This window comes from Buteo buteo, chromosome 2 (assembly GCF_964188355.1).
Source record: "Buteo buteo chromosome 2, bButBut1.hap1.1, whole genome shotgun sequence".
NCBI lineage: Eukaryota > Metazoa > Chordata > Aves > Accipitriformes > Accipitridae > Buteo > Buteo buteo.
In genome coordinates this window covers 7,574,953-7,595,409 of record NC_134172.1, presented here as the reverse complement: position 1 = coordinate 7,595,409, position 20,457 = coordinate 7,574,953, and the positions used below count along the sequence as shown (strand labels likewise).

At 37.8% G+C, this 20,457-nt stretch overlaps 1 protein-coding gene across 4 annotated transcripts in view; it reads left to right on the top strand.

Annotated features, from left to right (window-relative positions):
* XYLB (xylulokinase) overlaps nt 1–20,457 on the top strand; it is an 85,395-nt gene that overhangs the window by 1,420 nt on the left and 63,518 nt on the right. For 3 of the 4 annotated variants that reach the window (XM_075044937.1, XM_075044964.1, XM_075044946.1), the window contains exons 2-13: nt 768–850; nt 1,754–1,823; nt 3,228–3,308; nt 5,056–5,142; nt 6,138–6,266; nt 7,540–7,605; nt 8,875–8,901; nt 9,961–10,033; nt 15,635–15,753; nt 16,956–17,037; nt 18,060–18,100; nt 18,517–18,632. In XM_075044937.1, the coding sequence (XP_074901038.1) occupies nt 768–850; nt 1,754–1,823; nt 3,228–3,308; nt 5,056–5,142; nt 6,138–6,266; nt 7,540–7,605; nt 8,875–8,901; nt 9,961–10,033; nt 15,635–15,753; nt 16,956–17,037; nt 18,060–18,100; nt 18,517–18,632 (974 nt within the window). The remainder of the gene's footprint in view (nt 1–767; nt 851–1,753; nt 1,824–3,227; nt 3,309–5,055; nt 5,143–6,137; nt 6,267–7,539; nt 7,606–8,874; nt 8,902–9,960; nt 10,034–15,634; nt 15,754–16,955; nt 17,038–18,059; nt 18,101–18,516; nt 18,633–20,457) is intronic. The other variant, XM_075044956.1, reaches the window with a different exon arrangement.

Below are 20,457 nucleotides of genomic sequence, written 5' to 3'. Positions count from 1 at the left end.
TAGGTTTTTTTTGTCTGTTCCTTCAGCAGCAGTTTGCACTCTCTCCCTTGTTGAAATATGTGTAGAGTGTGAGCTACCTTCTCACTTTTCTTCTAGGCTGTAATGTTTTTCTTCTCTACTAGGTGAATTTGAGAGAAGATAGAGGAGAAAAGGTTGTGGTGCTCTTCTAGTTTATGCTTACAAGAAAGCTCAGCTTTATGGAGTTACCTATTAGGGATCTTGCTTTCCATATATTGCAGAAGCTCAGAATACACTTGTGTAATGCCCTCTGAGCTTTGCCAGACTGGTAGAGTCTGATTTACTCACCATTTGGGGAGCGGGGAAGGTCCTCAAGGTATTCTAATGTTCCTTGAAAAGATGGGGCAAAAAAAAGGAGGGGGGGAAGCCCATATGGCACCTTTAAGATACTGTATTCTTTGGAGAAATTGGAAAAATCCGTTACCGTGATGCAAGCTACAAACCTGGTAATTTGTTTGCTGTTCTTTAGCATATGCCTGCATCTTGATCTTGTGCAATTAAGGAGAAAGAAAATGAGGGCGGGAGGAATGTAAGCAAACAAATATACATGTTGCTGGATAGATGGCATGCTGGAAATACACATAATAACCTGTTTAATGTAAAATTGTACCTATACTTTCAGCGAATTATATGGATTGGGGTGATCTTCTTTCACATTTTGTCTGTGGGAATTGAATTGTTACAAATGAGTTCTCAGTGCTATTTAATTATTGTTAGTTTGTGTTAACATCCCGTTTTTTATCTTCTAGCTGAAAGTCATTGCTATTGATGAACAGCTGAGTGTCGTTTATGAGGATAATGTTCATTTTGATAAAGACCTTCCGGAATTTAAGTATGGCTTTTTATATTTTACTTGGATAATATAATTTAGAACTTTGGAGATCGGGGTGGGGGGGCTGTTGCCTTAATTGGTCTCATTGATATGTGTGGAGGCATGGAAAAAGTTCATGCCATGTTCATGTTTCATGCTTGGCAAGGGTAGTATGTACTCTTCCCTTCCTTGGTATATAAATATGGCAAGAACTCCCGACAGGAAAGAGATTTAAAAAATCTACCCCAAAGTATTATGTATAAATAAACAATTTCTTTTTTCTCTTTTGGGACTTTGTGACTTGTGGACATGACTGTTTCTTTTTGGGACACAGAAGTAAGCACTGCCTTTGTGTCAGGGTAGAATGCTGTGATAACAGCAAGTAAATTGCATGAGGGGAACTTCTAAGAGGCATTTGAAGACAAATTCAGTGGTTCCAAATCTCACAATAAGATGTAGGATGGCAGTGTTTGTTTACTTCAGTTAGCAGACTAGAATTTACAAATGTCATCCTCCGTGGTCATAAGTTTTAACGAAGTACATTTATTTACTTGATGGTTTAACAGCAAAAATTGAATTTCATCTTCTAGGTCCAAGCCACTAATGGTGACAGTTAGACTTAGAAATAACTATGAATTACATGGAGTCAATGAGCAGTATCAGCATTGGAGTCTATCACAGATCTTACTTCATGATCGGAGCCTTTCCTTGCAAATTATTTACTTTACAATTGGGTCAAACATCAGTTAATGTCACCTCCTAGGAGCTGGCTTTTACTTTTCCAGGTTTCAAACACTGATAGTATCCTTGCTCATAATGTAAAAGCATTGCAAACTCTCTTTGTTTATTAATAAACTTGAAGAACTTTGCTTGGCAGGGAAAAAATTGCTGAATTTACCAAGAGAAAATACCGTTTTTCTGTAGGACTCAAGGTGGAGTCTATATTCACAGTGACAGACTGACAGTCACTTCTCCTGTGCTAATGTGGGTCAAGGTATGAACAAGCTTTGTATAGTTCTACTTTTTCCTTTCTGTTACTGAAATGAAAATGTATTCCAGGCAATAGTGAAACTCATCATTCAAATCAGCATAGGACTTTTGCTTGTATTCTGTTTCTTTGAAGTATAATTCTGTGTCTTTGGTATGCAAATATTAATGTTATCAACAAACATAGTGGAAGTTGCTAACATTTTGAGGGTTTGTTTGTTTGTTTTTGCAGTCTCTGCTATTATAGCATTGTATGTGTGATAAATCCTTTCCTGACTTTCCCTCATTTGGAAAAAAAGACTGTTCTTTTTTTTCCAAATCTTTTTGTTTCATACACAAAAGAGGCAGCTGTTGCTTTGCCTAGCTCAAGTCTTTGTTTTTGTAGCATCCAGGTTAGCTTTGGTAACCAATTGATGTCTCAACTGGTAAGTGGTTAAAGAACAATTTAGTCATTGATTCCCAGTCACTTTGACTGGTGTTTATTTTGGAATACAACATTCTTTTCTATTTTAAAAGAAGGCCTTCCTTGCTTCTGTGCAGGTTCTGCAACACTTGCTCTCATATGGTACTATGTAAATTTATCTTATTACTGTGTTTTGAATAGTTTGATATTTGAAAGGTCACAGAACCCCCAGCTGGTAATCCATGGTAGTTGACAAAGGTTTGGTAAATTTCTTTGCAGTTGGGCTTTTGAACCATAATGAACAGGAACAGTTGTAACTATTAAATTAATAATAAGGTGATACAGGTAACTGATGTTTCTTGGGAAATTCTGAAGTCTTGCAGTGGTCCATTTGTCAAGATAGCCTGGGAAATGCTGATCTGAATGAAACAATGTAAAGATAGATTAATTTTTGGTTTTAAACTTCAGGAACATGTGGCTAGAACAAAATTAACCTAGGTGCTTAAAGTGCTAAAATTCACTTGAATTAGCCTTATATTAAAGGGACTTTCAGTTTTCAGGTGACGCTGGGGGCAGTGGTATTGATACCTAACATCTTGTGGGATTGGGTGCAGGGTCCACCGCATTAAGGTTTCATAGATTTCCAAAAGTAAGAACAGAAAAAGACAATCCTGCTTTGTGTCTGGCACTCTTAAAAGTGGCTTTTTATTGAATTGGAATTCTTTAACTCTTGCCTCTTATTTAGGTTTCAAATAATGGATCTTTGTCATTCAGCTTATTTAAAGATTTTTTTTTTTCCCTGTGTGATTCAACTTTTCTTTTATGGACTCTTACTTATTAAATTAATTTATGCATCTTCTTGAGAAGTCCATAGTCATTAGCTAATTTTTCATTATCTGCCAATGGATTCTTATCAGTGATGACATGAATTTACTGTTTAATTCCAGAGATTGTGAGTATGCATAATTTGATAGCTTGTTACAGTCATTCTTGATTCTGTTCTTACAGGCTCTGGATATGATTTTGGAAAAGATGAAGTCTTCGGGCTTTAAATTCTCTCAAGTCAGAGCTTTGTCTGGTGCTGGCCAGGTTAGTTTATAAAGAAAAAAAACCAGTCTTACTGTATTTTTTCAACAGAGTATAATGTATAGCGATAAATTTCATTTAAATAATTGTATTGCCCAAGACCATAATGACATCAAGTAAGACCAAAGCTTCTGTATAAGCATCCATTAAAAGACATATTCCTCAGGGGAACTTAAAACCTGAAGCACACAAAGCAATCACTAAAAGGTAGTGGGAGTGGAGGGTGAGATTTATAGTGCAGTTGTTTAGATCAGTATAGTGCATAACTAGTTGGTTTCCTGTTGTTTAAATTCTTTGTACATACAGATTCTGAAATGACTGGGGTCATTTTGAGTTTCAGCATATCCAGGTGCTTGTGGAAATGGGGTAGAAAAAATAGTGAGGAGCGCTGTTTGCTAAAGGCATGGTAACATCCTGTTGAGCACAGTTGTTGTTGGCTAGGATAGAGATCTGCCTAGGAACAACAAAAACCAAATGATGATAGTCTTTGATGCAGAAATGACAAAGATGCTGCCATGATTTAGCCTGTAGTGCATAATGCCTTTTTTCTGAGATTTATAAAACCCATCCTGACATTTAGTCAGTTAGCCAGTCTCCTAGTATGCTGGTGAAACAAGGAAGTCTTTTATAAATTTAACAGATGATATTCAGGGTGAGGACAGCACCAAAGCGATAGCTAATTCTGACACATGAGGTTTAGGTTATTCATCTTGATATATCTGGGACTAATTAATCAAAACTCTTGCTTTGATCTCCATGTTTCATTGATTTCAGTTGAAAGTCTGCGCAAAGTGTCTGAAAATCATAGCCAGTATCAAGGCTCGGGTATGAATTCTTCAGTGAAACAGAAGTTAGGGATTGCCAAGTAACCCCAGCTTACTCAAGTGAAAAAAGGAAGTGCGCTTTCAGATTGCTCATATTCCATTTATTTTACCCATCCTCCAACAAGTTGGGGGTATCAGCTTGGTACTATATTCAGATTCTTTCAGGTAGAACAGCTTTCATTTATTTGCCCCCTTCCAACCCACATTGTCTCTCTCTTTTTTCTCTTTGAAGAACCTTGTCTTTATGCTGCAGATCACTGCGGAGGTGCACTGATGTGCCAGTGTTTGTCCCAAAGAAGGGACAAACTTGGTCTTGATTGTCTGCAGAAATGGCAGAGAGATGTGAAATACAATCTGGATGTTGCTGTGGTCACGTACTCTGTGCCCAGGGGGTTCTGTGTGCACTTGGTGTCATCAAGAACTGTTAGTGGGTTCGCTGGGTGGTGCTTTGCAGTTTGTCTAGGGCGTCCTGCAGGTGCATAACCAGAGATGCCTGGCTTGAGGAAGCCACCTGAGAGATGGAGCTCAAATAATCTCAATATTATGCAGTCTGTTAGTGGTGACTGGGGCAGGCATGTAACTGAAATAGCACAGAACTAACAGTCTTGACTGTGGAACCATGGCTACAGCTCAAAGAGCCCTCAAATAAATATCTAATGCCATTAGCAGTGTAATAATAGTTCCCACTAGAAGTTGCTATAGTTCAGAATTGTCACTGTCTCTTGACTCCTACGTTTTCTGGTTTAGTATATGCTTTGCTTAACCTTAAAGAGTCTTTTAATGAGGCACTTGATTTGAAAAGGTGCATTTTTTGGTCCTGGTTTAGAGAGAGTTCTCTGTCCCTTAGACTTTGAAGTTGAGATCAGGATATGAACTTTGCGGCTTGAGGAGGTCATCTCCAACTTCTGTTTCTGTACTTTCTACAGCAACATGGGAGTGTGTACTGGAAAAAAGGAAGCATCGAAATTTTAAAGAATGCATCATCCAAACTGCCTCTACATCAGTCACTAAAGGTAAGGTGCATAAAAGAGCTCTGAAGGGAGAGGTACACTGTGCTTTGTCTGCTCTTTACACATTGCTTTTCTCCTTGCAAACCTTTTCTCTTGTTTGACTGAGTTGCATGCCCCTGCAGCATAAAGGGAAATGTACTGGTTATTCCTTCAGCTCCAGGGCTTTTGACATTTCCTTTTCTTCTGAGTGACAGTATATACTGCTTTAAAAGCTTACAGGTGCCAGTGGGTGTCCCAGAACCTTTCTGTGTCAGAGTCACAGCCTGTTTGCTCATTTAGGAAGTTTAATATTTTTGTAAACAACCTGTAAGTATTTTACAACTTTTTTTTGGCATGTGTGTGTGATTGGTAAGTTTTGAACATAGACTTGACAAACTTTTATTTAAAAAGAAAAGTAGGAAGGAATCAACTTTTCTCTTGAATACCCTTACCTTCCTTACTTCAAGATCAGAAAGGACAGTTGTATGTTGAAAAGGAGACATTTGTGTAACTGATCTGTTAAATGATTAATTTTGGAAATAGCTTGTCTGTGCAAAACTCATGGAAATGGAATTAAAATGCTCTCTGGTGATGCACTAAGCCTCAGTTGCATTTCCAAATGGTTATGCCAACCTTTAAAGAGAAATCTGTTAGTAGAGCTGTGGAAAGATAATCTGATTGTTTAGGGAGGAGTTCTAAAAAGCTGGGCTAAACTTGCATAAAAGGGCCCAGGGCTTTGGCTACCAAAGGAGTGTACTGAGACATGGTGCTGCAGGTTATGTCAAGTAACAGCAGAAAAAAGCATGTTGCTTCCCTCTGGTGTGAAGTTTGGGTTAAACTTTTCACCACTGACCAACATGCTGCCCAATATCTGCTTTCCTGTAATTATTGAGAGGAGACCAGAAGGCCCATCAGAGAACTAAACTGTGAGCTGATACGTACGTCTGCTGTATTGCTATTATTCTAGCAGGGACTTCTTAGAGATCAGACTTACTAATAAAGGATGTTGTTTGTTGCAGGCTTGTTTTTCTGTCAGTAACAGCCCCATCTGGATGGATTCTAGCACAGCTTCCCAGTGCAGCGCTCTGGAGAAAGCTGTGGGGGGAGCACAGCACCTAGCGAGTATTACTGGTTCTCGAGCCTATGAGGTAAGGAATGGATGGGAAGAAAGTCCTCAGCAGAGTCTTGTGATAGAAACAATTTGCCATTACAGTGGTACCGCAGCAGATTAATGACCAGCCATTAACTATGAAAGGGAGAGTTTTTGAAGAAACTCTAATGATACTGTGCTTTGCAGTAGTCTCACAAAGGAAGATGTGGAAATTTTAAAGTGAAATTAGGCAAACACTGGAAATTTTGCTGCAGGAGGCAGCTGGGGTGAGCTGTTGCATTTGGCCAGTGGTTCTGGAATACAGTGTTTGGTCGCCATGCTTTTAGTCTCAGGGCCTTGTTCTCCCCTGGGAGCTCCTGTGCAGCCACATTTCCATTGGGATGGCAATCCAGTTTGTGTTACAGGTTTACTTGGGGTTATGACCCCTCTGTTTGTGGATCCCTGCTCTAGGTTACTTCTGCAGTTAAAAGATTGGCCTTTTAATGTTCCCTGAAGGCTAACAAGCAGCTGTTGACCTAAGAGAAGCGTTTCAGAAGTTTAGGATGCTATCGGAGAGTACTCTGTCACTTGTCTCACCTTCCTAATGCTTCCCTCTCTTTTAACTGTGACAATGAGTTATGGAGTGGGAGCAGGGCTGCCCTCCAGGCATCTCAGCACCTGGCTACACTTGCTGTTGGTTCAACAGAATAAGGCTCTAACCTCCCAAATTGCTGATTCTGTTTTTGAATTATCATGCCAGATTTATGGCCAGTGTTGAAATCAGACTTTGCATACCACTAACAGTTTATTTTTAACTTGCTAAAGGTTAAGGTTTCAGTGTCAGAAGCTTTTTGTTATTTGATATAATGCATGGATGAAAAATAATTATTCTTATAACTATTATCCTGTGCTGGAGTTGCTTCTTTCAGTATGAAACTTCCTGCTTTGCTCCCGATTCACCTGCCTCAGAGAGGTACATAGGTTGGGTAGCTTAAACCTTTTCAAGGATTTGAAGGCAGCATTTGAATTGTGCTGGTTCCTGTGCAGAGAATAAGTGTGATTCATTCCATTGAACTGTCATTTCTGAAATGTAAATTATGGATAGTAATGCTTTTTCACATGCTTTTTTTTCAAAAGGTGAGCAAAATTCTCATAATGAGACTATGTATTATAGCCTGTTTAGCGCAGATTGCCTACTGTGCACTGACTTTCATCATGCATCAGGCAAATTAAATATCCAAAGTGCAATGTACTGAACTCATTACACAGAGTTAATGATTATTGACTCCATTTAGGGTTTGTGTTTCTAAGCATTTGCATTTCTTTCTCAGCGTTTTACAGGAAACCAGATAGCAAAGATTTACAGCCAGAATCCTGAAGTCTACATGCAAACTGAGGTTGGGTCAACTTCAATATGCTTATTGGAAAACACAGTTGAAAATATTTTAAAATTAATTTTGTGGGGGTGTTTTTGCAGTCTTTTTTTACTAAAGGGTGTTTTGATTCTTGTGTTTGATTTTAAGATGAAAATTGAAAATTTGATTATTTTTTGTTAAATTATTAGTCATTAGGCAGATAAAAATGGGGCATCAGTTCTATCTTGAATGTTATATTTAACATAGCAGGCTCTATTGGATCTCACCTTTGTGGAAGAAGTTTTAAAAAACACTTTCATTTTGGTGATAACAAATTGTATTTACAGCAGTTTGAACACAAGCGGGTAATTAAGCACACGGTTGAAATTTTCACACTTAGAACTGGCCATTTGCATGCAGAAATGTGATTGCTCTGCCATACAAACTGGCATCCGTGCAGATGTGCCATTGATTCTAGACTTTTTTCGTAGTTCTTCCCTTGAGAAGCTACGTTGATTCTATTATTACAAATGAATTGCATTGTGTAGTTGGTTTCCTTCTGATTTTTAATTTTCAGAAATCAGCTTGCAATTCCATTATTGTTTCAGTTTGTTGAGTCTGTATCTATCTGTGACTGAAATGCCATGGTTTGAAGCAAGGTAAAAACTCCATGCAAATATGATGTAAATGAGAGAAGGACTCCTGTCCTGTGATTAGAATATGCCAAACATCCAGACCTGTGAAGTCAGGCTGCTCCTGTTTTTGTATTACTGCAGTTCTTGATAGCATTGATCATAATTTTTTTGTGGTTTTTAAAATCTCGCCCCTGCATGAAACAGTTAACAGGAAGTGAGTTGCAAAGTTGACTGTATTTTGTGGGAGAATGCTTAATTTTTAATATTTTTTTCTTTCTTAGTACGTTTTCATTATATAACCTTTACAGTAGTAAGGTATGGGATGAAACAGAATACTAATACAGTCTGATCATAAGCTTAAGACTAAATTTAGAGAAAGATACATTAATGGGGAGGAAGTGGGTCCATGGAACTGAGAACTAGACACACCAATTTTAGACTTTGAGGGCTGGTTGCATTGATGGCACCTTTTAACAATAAAGGATATGCAAGATATTGTGTTCAAGCACAAAATATCTCTTATGCCAGAGTTGCTTTTGGGGACCCTGAAGAAGCACTTAGCAGCTTGGCAGTCTCAATGACATGTGGAAGGTGGATGTTTTTCCGTCTGTAGGTCAGCTTGCTAAACTGGCTGATTCACAGTTTAACTTCATCCTTTTCCTTCCATTTCAGGCAGCTAGTGCCCACTGGGGCACCACAGAAGGTAGGCCTTCGTTATCTAAGCACAATATGATATATTCTTGGGGAGAGATGCATGAAGAGCAAGTGCATCATTAAGTTCCCTGGCCATTATAACCACCTTTTAGAACTCTGGCTATAGTCTGTCTTTGAATGCTGTGTGAAACAGTGGTTTTGTGATCATTAATAAAAAACCTGTCACTGCTGCCTCACTTGACCAGTAGAGATGTGATTCTGATTAGTTATTGGGTGACAATCATATTTCTTCTGAATTAGTCAGAGCACACAATAAGGAACTTCTCAGCTTTTATGCCAGCTTCTTGGGAATAGATAATACTTGATCATGCAGAAAGCTTGGCGGTAGCCAGTTAACTTGGTAGTTTGTATAGCAGATTTGAAGTGGAAGCAAGTTTGTGCTGGATCAGTGCATTGTGTCATGAGGCTGGGGCATTTTGGGGCCAGTATTAGAAGCCCTACAGCTGGATTTTATGCCCTGTTGGAACATACCCTGAGGCAGAGCTGCAGGTAGTGGATCAGTTCAAAGCTGATTATTACCGGCTCCTGGGAGGTCTGAGGTCTCAGCTGGCAGAAAGATAGTTGTTCATGTAAAGGTGCTAGCAGAGCCTTGCCAGAGCTGCTAAAAAGCTTACAGACCTGCACTCTGGGTGGACCAGCGCATGGTTTCTAGGCATTTTCCCTGTCATCAACAATACAGGTGGCTTTGTTGTTTTTTTTTTTTTTTTTTTTTTTTATTAGTAAGTGTTTTTCCTTGAAATGAGATTCTGTGATACACTGAAGTTGTGAATTAATTCATGATAGCATAGAGTATGCTAATATATTAGGTGTATTTTTCATGTTTCAGAATGCAAAGCTATTAACAGCTTTTATCATGGGGTTACTTTTAGATTGATATCTGGTGTATTACTTAGGCAGTAAGAACTGAATAATCCTAGGTGCATTTTTGTGTGCTTTCTGTGCCTAACATTAAGCATCTATTAACATTTACTGCTTCCAATTACTTAATAATTTACTTTCTTTGAAGTGCATACTGATGGGACTTACTATCTCACACTTTTTCTTTCAGAGAATCTCTTTGGTTAGTAGTTTTGCAGCTTCCCTTTTCCTAGGAGCTTATGCACCCATTGATTACAGTGATGGTAAGTGCATGGGCTTTTCTCGTAGTACAATTCAACAAGGAAATTTTCCTCTCCATCCCCACCTTACATAAAAGGGGGACAAGGTCTCTGCTATTTATTTTCAGTCTTTAAACTTTAATGACAAGTATATTAGATTTTAAGCTAAGTTACTCCTTTCAATTTATTGTTACTCTTGACAGTGCTGTCAGCTGTGGTTATTTATCCCCATCATAGTATGATTCCCATTTCTATAAAATGGATGCACAGAACATATTCTTGAATGAAATTGTACCTTTTTTTCATTACTTTATGATGTATAAAGGAATGTTGAAATATCTATTTAAAAACATGAAAAAGTTGTGGATTTTTAGGCTAGACTCCACAGTTCTGCTATTTGTTCTTTGGTTTTGCTGGTTTAGCTCTGAGTTGCACAGGATGTGAACAAGATGTATATTGTGATTATTTTTCCCCCCACCTAACTGGAGTATGGATCTGCAACAGAAATATCTTTTCAAAATGAACCAGAGAAAAAAGCATAAACCAAGCAAAAAAATCCTAAACTCAGTTAAAAAAATATTTAACCTTCCATATCTCTCTATTCATCATAACAAAGACAAAAAAGTGACAAGGCTAGTGCGTCTCTTTTCTGTTGTGTGTTATCTCAGTTATCCAGCTTTTAAATGGCAATTTTAAATGGCACTTACAAAGGAAACCATTTTCCTGGGAGCTGTGCTGTTATTTTTAAATAGCATTTTTGATTCCTGCTCTGAAACTAAGAGAAGATATATTTCAGAGCTGAAAGGTTAGATAACAAGGCTCTCTAAGGAATTTTTACATTATAGAGCCATAGTTGACACCCATGTGTTAAGACCAACTCATTTTTCTTCCTTCATTGTTCCATCAAAGCCCATAGGAAAAGGCATGACACCTCAATTTTAGCTAATGGACAACTTATTCAATATCAGATATATCAGTTATACTAGAGACCTTAAAAATTGTAAGGCAATCCATGCTTATTTTGCAGCAGTTGTGAGATTATTACATCTGTCTTCTGGTCCTGTACTGTTAGCCGTGTATTTTCACAGGTAAATTTTATTTTTTTTGTGTATTATTGGCAACAGTAACTCTTTGGAGATTTGCACTTTACTAGGCCCAAATACTGAGCACTTCAGCCACTCGGCAACCCATAGAATTAGCTCCATGTACTGTGTTTCAAAGAGAGATGGTGAGATCTTCAAGGTACCTTTTCTGATAAAGAAATATGTTGATTTTTTATTTCTCAGTGAGAGTGAAGTGTTAATTTTGATTCAAATGTTTAAAATTATAAGCATTAAAAAAATATCATTTTGGGGTTGGTTTGGTGTGTGGTTTTTTTTTTTTTTTTTCTTCCCCCTTTGGTAATGTTACCTCTGCCTTTTCTACTTGGAAGCAAGTGGGGGAAACTCATGCTTCTTCAATTTCAGGACATGAAAATTTCTGTGTTTGACTGAAAACCAAAACATTTTAAACTAAAGAAAATGAAAATTTACTTCATTGGAAAATTTTCTTAGAAAATATATTGCATTTTTCAAAGAGCTCTAGGAGAGCCTGTTCTGTTATACCTCTGGATGTTTATGCATGTAAGATTATTAAGTCTTTGTGTAAAAAAAGATAAGAGAACTAAGCAGGATGTTATAGTTCTATTTGCAAGACAAAAGATCTTTTGGCATTGTAAGCTATATTTTGTCTTGTTTGTTCCTTTCTTCCGTTAACATAATAAGAGAGAATTCTAATTCCAGTAATAAAATGTAATTATAAAGTATGCAGTAGTTATTTGGATCCAGCTAAAAACTTGTTTTCTTGTCATTTATCATTTCTCGCAATTCACTTGATCTTTTACATTGTACCTGTATATTATAGTTTAAAATGCATCTCTCAAAATAATGTTCAGATAATAGACCTATTCTTCATTTCTGTAGGTTTAACTTCAGGTCATATCGTCTTTAAAAGACCCTGTCAAATTGTTTAGCTCTGCACAATAACTTATCTCTCTAAATTTGCAGGTTATTGTAGGAAATGTGCTATTTAGTTTCAGGATTTTTTTTTTCTTTTTCTTTTTAGAGGTCCAATCTCATAAGGTTCAAATCACTCCTCGTGAATGGCTGAGCACCCTGGGTGATTGATTTAAAAAAAATGAAATTACATTCTGGTGGAATGAAGAATAATTTTCATTTGTATTGTGCAGATGTTAAAAGTAAGATACATTTGGGACCTAAACAACTTGAACACTTGAGGCATTGTTTCTTTTAGAAGACACCTTAAAGAACAGCAATTCAGCTCTTGACCTAGAGAAGCTTTATCTTTTGAAATGCTTTTCTAAGAGCCTTAGGCAAATCATAGCTTAGCATACTTGTTTTTGTTGTTCTATCAAACAAGGATGCTTTGAACTGAAGCCTTTTCAAAAGGAAGCGTGGTGGGCTGAATTTACTCCTAATGTAGCTTGCGTGGTGTCAGCAGAGTTACACTGCTTACGATTTTAGCTCACTGAAAAGGCAATCCAGAGTGCTGTAATACAGATACACTTAACTGTTTATAAATTTATGTGAATATTGATCTTTAGTTTGTTGATTAATAAAACCAGTTAGTCTGCATCGTTTGGTCTTTATAATGAAAGTGTTTGTTTTTTTTCTCCCCCCCCCAGTGTTGAAGCACTTATACTTTTGTATATGTAGTAAATATTAGCAAGTCCTGATTGTGCTTCTGGTCACTTTATGTTAAAAGTCAGTGATGCTTGCAGTGAAATACTGAATCCTATTCATCCACGTATTGATCCTTCCCTCAGTCCTTACTAGACCATGGCCTTGGCTATTGACCTTCATTGCTGATGGAGTATCCGTTTGGAGTGACAAGTCGAAGAGCTGCCTTTGATTTTTGGGGTTTTTTTTCCCTTTAGTTATCAGATTATTACTTACTTTATATGTTGAACTTAGTTGTGTAGGTTGTGACCAGAAGTGCTTAAGTTAGGAACTTGCTGTGTGTCACTCCTTGTATAATCAAAGGAGAAAGAGAAGTGGTTCCAGGGAGCGTTCAGCTCTGGTTTTTATTTTCCACTGACTGGAGATTCTCATGCAGGTGCCTGCAGTTGCATAGGATGTATCCAGGCCAACAGATTAATAGTTCTTGTAAAACAGTTGTTTCACATCTTTTAAATGAGTTTCTGAGGGCGGGGTAAATTAGCTCATCTTTCTTTTCTCAGGGCATATTAAAGTCTTTGTGCCACTATATCTACCAGTCAATAAACTGAAGTGTTGTTTCTATATAATATAAACTTAGACCTTTTCAGTTATAAAGGTTAGTGTTTTTCCTGTTTTAGGCAGGAAAGATTGGAGGCTGTTCTTATGTCTAGCAAAATTGCATTGGAGGATACTGGTTAAATGTTTCTCTAGGCTTGCAGGGTGGGGAGGGGAAAGGATTTTTTTTTTCTAAAAAACCAGAGAAAACAACAATTAACCTTTCTCTAGTAAAATTCCTATTTATTTAGAGATTCTGTTGCTCACTGATTAATTTAATTTAGCGAAGGGGTTCTTGGCATTTTAAATTAGGGACTTTTCCAGGAAAATTTATAGATGTATGTATTTCCTCATAGAAAGCCGTATTATGCCTGAGAGCTTGGGACTCAAGGCTGCTCACACCCTCTGCCTCCGGGAATTGCAGACAGTGATGCTGGGTTCAGTTTACCCTGGAAGGACTGAGTTTACCCCTGGAAGGAGGGGATGGCTAGATTTAAAAGTGTTCTTGTGTAGAGAACTGAGAGAAGCTGGAATAAATCTTACCATCTTTCCTTCTCTGTGGGTGGTAGTGATTTTGACAGCAGAAAAGGAAAATGCACCTTTTGCCTGTGGAAGGCGTGGTGCACTTTGTGGTCTCTCAAATTCCTGCTGTAGAATCATAGGCCAAATAAACCGGTGCATAATTTGTTAAGTGTGTTTAATTTGCCTGAAATGGGATTGATTGATTTTTTAGTAAATTTAATTCTATTTTTTATGTTACTAAGTATAATCCAAATATCCTACAGTTTGGCTTGGGTTATTCCAGTATCCCAGCTGGAGTGTGTCACATCTTCTGTTCACAACGCTCTGTGAAGCACTAGGTCCATACTTTGTTGATGGTGCTTAGGATTGGACTGCACAAATATATACTTTATTTATAAATGTTATTAAACTCATTATTAAGCCCATGTGAAAAAGGCTGCTGGGAGTTGATGGGGGGCTCATTTGTGTGTGCGTAACCACCAGTAGTGTATGTGTGTGGAGTGTGTTGCAGGCGTGCGCCCTTCTTCAGAATAAGAGCATTGCTAGAGCCTTGTGATGTGCTGGCTAAGATGTGGGTTGCATCCCTTTTCTTCTGTGTCCCAGCATTGCAAGCATCATCTTGTTCCACAGACACTGCATGTGGGGTCAACTTCACCATCTTTGTGTTTTAAAAAGCTTAAAGATGTACTGAATGGAAGCAAATTTCAGGTTTTCCACTGTGCTCAGCTGAGAATATGCCTGTGTTTCTGAGATAAGTTGTGGGCTAAACGGTCTTTGAAATGAAAATGTTGTTAATCTAGAATAAGACTAACATGTCCCTGAACAGTACTAACCAGAAACACATACAGATTTTCAAGTGTAATGAAATGTGCAATTAAAGGCATCTTCGAAACATAAGCAAGGGATGTGGAGTGCTCAGTATGTAATGTAGATTCGGCCACTAACCAACTTCAATTAACTTTTAAACCAGCAATACAATATTGAGGAAGAAGCAATGAGAAACCAAACCAAAACTGCAAAGGCCTTCCTCAGATCTAGTGATGGTTCTGGTGAGGAAATAGGTGACCAAATCAGTTACCTAGGTTTTTGCAACCTGTAATTCAGTTCGCAGAATCTACACTTTAGAGATGTTGCATACTTGCAGGTGTTACAGATTTCAGATGAGCTGTTCAGCATTTCTGAAAATCATGACTTTAGTATTCAAAGCTGTACTTCCCAAACTAGCCTTGAAATTAGACGCTACATTTGAAAATTTGACCTCTTGCTTTTTTGTTGGACTTATAAGCCTTTATTTTGTCATCTCTGAAGAAGGAAACGTTGATATGGAGGAAGATTAGTCAGCATGGACTTAGATGCTTATATGATACTACTCAAAGGTAGGAGTAGGACTCAAAAGGAGTAGTGTAAAGCCATACCACCCAGGGGGGAATTTCTTCATTTGTTAGGTCTCTGGTGAGCACAACATACCTTCATGTGATATTGCTACATCACCTTTAGATAGCTGTAGTGAAGTCTTTGTCTAAGGTGGAAGATTTGGGGAGGAGTTGATGGGGAGGCATCCATGTTCTTCTTTTTGCTCTTAATTTGGGAATAACTGAATTGTCTAATGCATTGTGCATCAGAGAAGCCTTTCCTGCTACCTTTAGAGGTGAAAGCTATCCAGAGGCTGAATTATCAGTATTCTTTATGCTTAGAAGAGCTGAAACCATTCTCTTTGAATGTAAAATATGCATCTGTGAATTTTCTGTTGCCTGTAACGAGGTGGAATTTTCTGATACAGTACTGTCTGAAGTTTAATGATATGTGCTTCCTGTTTTGATCTGTCTTGTAGGTTCTGGGATGAACTTGCTGCAGATTTGGGAAAAGGTATGGTCAGTGTCCTGCCTTAATGCTTGTGCACCTGGATTAGAGGAGAAACTAGGATGCCCTGTACCATCCCATTCAGTCCTGGTATGTGCCTGTCTAGAAGAGCTGTAAGCAAAAAAACAAGGCTTCGTGCTGAGAGTTCTGCTAATAGCACTTCCTTGGAGTGTACTTGTGTGTGCGCACAAGCGTGCGCACACAGTTATCCTCAGAGCTATGCTGCTTGATTTAATATTTCCAGGTGTGTTGTGAATGTGTATGCCAGACCAGAAACAGACATCTTTGAAAGCTGCTAGCTGGCATCTGTCATAGCTTTCATTGTTGATCTCCTTGGATTCTTGCATGCCCTGGGCTATGATGAGAGAAGTTTTGGTAGGTGCTCCAGTGATAAGAATCTTTGGGGTCCCCTCCCATGCCCACAAGCACCTGGTCACTGCAGAACTGTGCACAGTATTTATTAATGCGGAAACAGAACCCAACATCTGCATTTCTTGACAGAGACCTTGTTTTAAACGGTTTGTAGAGTTAATGAGGTAATCTTTGTGAATAATTTGGGATATTTAAAGCTCCTCAGTTCATGTAGCATAATGGTGAAATCAAATCAAGCTGCACATCTCTTAGAGTAAATGAATTTAGTCTTACTACTCAGCACAAAGAGAGCTATTGCTTTAGCTGGTGCACATGTAAGAGTGTAGATACCCATCACCTGATCCCTCTGTATTCAGTGCTGATCTTCTGTGATAGAGAGGAACATACAAAAAATTCTCATAGATGTCCTTGTATTTTTTGTGGATTTTTTTCTTCTCCTGTTTTTTCTCTATGGCTATCAAATGTGGCTTAAAAAAAGTACAGTTCTTGACCCCTAAACTAATATGGGTCATTTTGCAGCATTTGTTGTTGTGGTGTATATTAATGTTGTGCTTCCTCTTATGTTTGCATTGAATTTCTAATTTCTATGTATTAATATTCACGTATGTGTGCAAAACAGATGGATGTGTTTATGTTACTTGATGTGAATAACTGGAGAAGGACCCAAAGCTAAAATGCTACTATTTACTTAACCTATTTCAAAATCTAATCAGAGGGTATTTCTGTGAGGTTCTAAACAACAAAAAAAAATTGGGCTAAAAATCTTTAAAGTATTCATTCATACCTTAAATACACAGAAATTATTATTGTAGCTGCTCTGGGGTTTTTCAGTTCTATGTAACAACACGTTATGTCATACGTTGCAAGATTACTTTCCATTTTTTGAGCTTTTTTTCCTCTCTTTTTCTTTCTTTCCTTAGGGGCCCATTTCTCCATATTATAGTCAGCGTTATGGGTTTAGCCCAGACTGTAAAATAGTAGCATTTACAGGAGACAATCCAGGTGAGATGATTAAATGTGTAAGATTCAGTGAATATGATTATGCATGTACTAAAATTCTAAATCAATTTCATTGGTTCTCAGATACTCCCTATACAGTGAAAGAACATTGTGTTTATCAGCATTAATACCTTTTCCCAACAGCCTTCCATCACTGGTTCTTCTGAGATATAGACATCTTAGATAAGCTGGGTATGACAAATGAATTCTCTTTTGCCTAGTAATTAGAGGTGATTTCATTTGCCTCTTGATAACTTCAGTTTTTGTTTGCCTGCCCCTAAGAAACTATTCTCACTATGAACTGCTAACCTTTTAACTTAGAAAATATAAGTTAAAAAATTGCTGTATATCTTTTCAAGCAAAAAGGTGGAGATGGACCTCATAGGATTTCTCTAAGAATTAGAGCTGTCCTTTTGTTAGACTGATAGATCTCAGTATAAGGGAAGGTGTTAGTTTAGGGTCAGTTTTTTTGAATCCTGGAGACTGTTTTAGTATAGAGCAAATTTGTCTGTTTCTCAAGACTGTGAAAAATACTTATCCGTATTAGAGTAACATGTGCAAGTTTGAATAAAGATGGAGGCTTCATCTTGGTATATTTTACATTCATATTCCAGGAGATGGTTAAACTCTTCATTTCCCAAAAGTCCAGTTTTTCTTCGAGAGATTCAAATCTATCTTAGTCCAATAAATATGTGAGTAGTCTGATCTAAGTGGGAGTTTCTCCTTTGAAGTGTGTTCTTAAGTAAGGTCCACTGTATTTAAAACTTGAATACATAAAAGACTAGATAATCATGAAGTTCCACAGTCTTTTGTCTTGAGCATTCTGTTTTTGTTAAAAATCACTCCCTCACCCAAATGCTTTGCCTGTCTTTTACGGTGTATAGGCCAAGGCCATCATGAGCATATTTGCCATTTATATTGTACTTTGAGATGGTCAGCACGACGTGTTATGATGTCTCATACAATATGGTATGGTTGAGTCAAAAAAGTGACTTTTTTCTGGTATTCTGACTTTCTGCTTTCAGCATCATTGGCAGGGATGAGACTTCAAGAAGGAGATATTGCAGTAAGTCAAAACATACTCCTGAAAACTGTCCATATCCCTGAATAAATGAAATATATGAAATGTAAAATAGCTGTAGGTTATCAGTTAAATTTATCTGCTAGTGTTGATTTTCTGTTTATTGGATTTACGCTTCTTTTGTTTCTATCTGTAAGCTGCCTGAAAGATTTTAAGTAAACTCTTGTGAGTATTTTTAACTAATGCTCCAGACATTAAAACCTAAGTCTCTATCTAGTATGTATTTCACTGGCGTGACAACCTAAGTCAGAGCTAGCTTCAACACGAATCCAATTGACTTAATGTGTAATTTAAAAACAATTAGTGGTAATAACAAATGGTTTTAATTTAATTTCTGTATTGCTTCCCATGCACATTGTGATAATGCTTCAATTATTTATTTATTTTTTTTTCCCCTCCAGATTAGCCTTGGCACGAGTGACACATTGTTTCTATGGATCCAAGAACCAACTCCTGCCTTAGAAGGTCATATACTCTGCAATCCTGTTGATTCTCAAACATATATGGCACTTCTATGGTAATATAATTTCTTTTTGTTCATCTGGGATCAATAATATACATTTCTTTCTCTATGTTAGTGCTTTTTATTTCTTTTTTCAAAATGATAATGAATAGAACATTCAGCATTCTGTACGGTATATGGCAATTTACTGCTGAAATATTTGCATCAACATTATAGTATTCCTATTGTTTAATTTGAGTAACTGAAACTGCAGAGTTGTGGAGGATAAATTCTCATGGCAATAAAAAGCTGAAATTATTTTTACGTATGCTTAGAGCCAGTTCACTATGAATCTAAGGTAATACATTTAATATACAGGAATAACAATCTTCTGAAATACAATAATGTGAAATGTCAGAAGCTTGACCAGGCTGTATAACTTCTGTGCTCTTCTAGTGGTCCACAGGGGACATAATGGGGCAGGTGAAGATTCCCTTTTCAGACAAGACTATAGTCAGTGCTGTTCAGGGATGTATTAGGCTGTGCATGTGGAAAACACTGAGATCTCAAGAAACCCATCTGAGAGAATGATCCTCATGGTAGCTTTTGGCTGCTGTGATTCAGGAATTATTTGGCCCCTCGCCAGCCAAGTAGGTGGAAAGGTGGCCTGAAGCTATCTTTTCCCTCACTGACTCACTGTATTCAGGGTAAAAACTTCCAAACCAAGTCATAGGGTTTAGGCAAATAGTTACAAGTAATATGCAGATAAATTTTGTGTCTAAATCCCCTGGATTGTAGGTGCTCGAAACTCAAAACTTCAGCAAAGCTCAAATCTGCCATTTAACTGTAATGTTGAGTCTTACCTGTACAGTAATAGGAGGCTGTGAATGACAGTGGGAACAGTGTTCATGAAGTTGAGTTCAAAAGCATGACGTCAACTGCAAGTTACTGAGTTTCATAGTATGATTTCCCAGTAGTTGGTTGGTTTGGTTTTTTTTTTAAGTAAGTTTTCCATTCAAATTTCTCTTTTACCCTATTTTTTCCCCACTTTTGCTTTGTAAAAGAGCTATATAAGCAACCTGTTTGTAATAGGAAAGGAGACGCTGAGGCATTTTTCTGAATAACTGTTATACTTCCATTCTTTTACTGCAGCTTAACATGTGCAGAAGGCCAAACCTGCCTTTCAGAACACAAGATATTTCTGTAGCTATGCAGATATAAAGAGTTCCTGTTCTTCCTGCCTAGCCATTTCTGTCCTGACACTGCCCCTTTTGCACCAATGCCCCTTCATTTCTAGAATGTTAGAGTTAATAGGGGACCCTCAGTTAGTAGAAAAAGAGTGCCTGAGCTACCAGGCAGAGTATTTGTACAGAAAACTCCAGTAACTTCAGCTGCTTCTACTGAGAAAGTTCAGTAATTTCCTTGCCATCTTTCTGGATATTTCTCTGCCTTCCCTGCTGAGTTGTTCTGATAACTCCGTGCTGGAGAGTATTCAGACTGCTTTCTTCTGGGTCCGAGTCCAATGCGGCAGTATTTTGCAGGAGTGTTATATTCACAGAGATGGCAAAGGAGGTGACTGCATAAAGGGTGCAAAGACTATAAACACTGAACAGATGCCTATTTTACAGCATGGCTTACTGGCTCTGGACCTTAACCGTGCAGATGCAGCTGTGGTGCTTTCCTTTGCCAGATCCTGGCATGGAGCTAGACCTCCTAAGTCCTGTTGGACCCAAGCTGGCTCCATACCGGTACCGTGCTCCTGAAATCATGAATGCAATGTAGAGACACTCTTGCTTCTCCTTGCAGAGTCATCTCAGAGTGAGCTTTTTAGTGCTGTGTCAGAGTACTTCTCTGAGGAGATGTCTTAGCTGTTCAGAGCTAGCCTGGGTTTAGTGTGGCC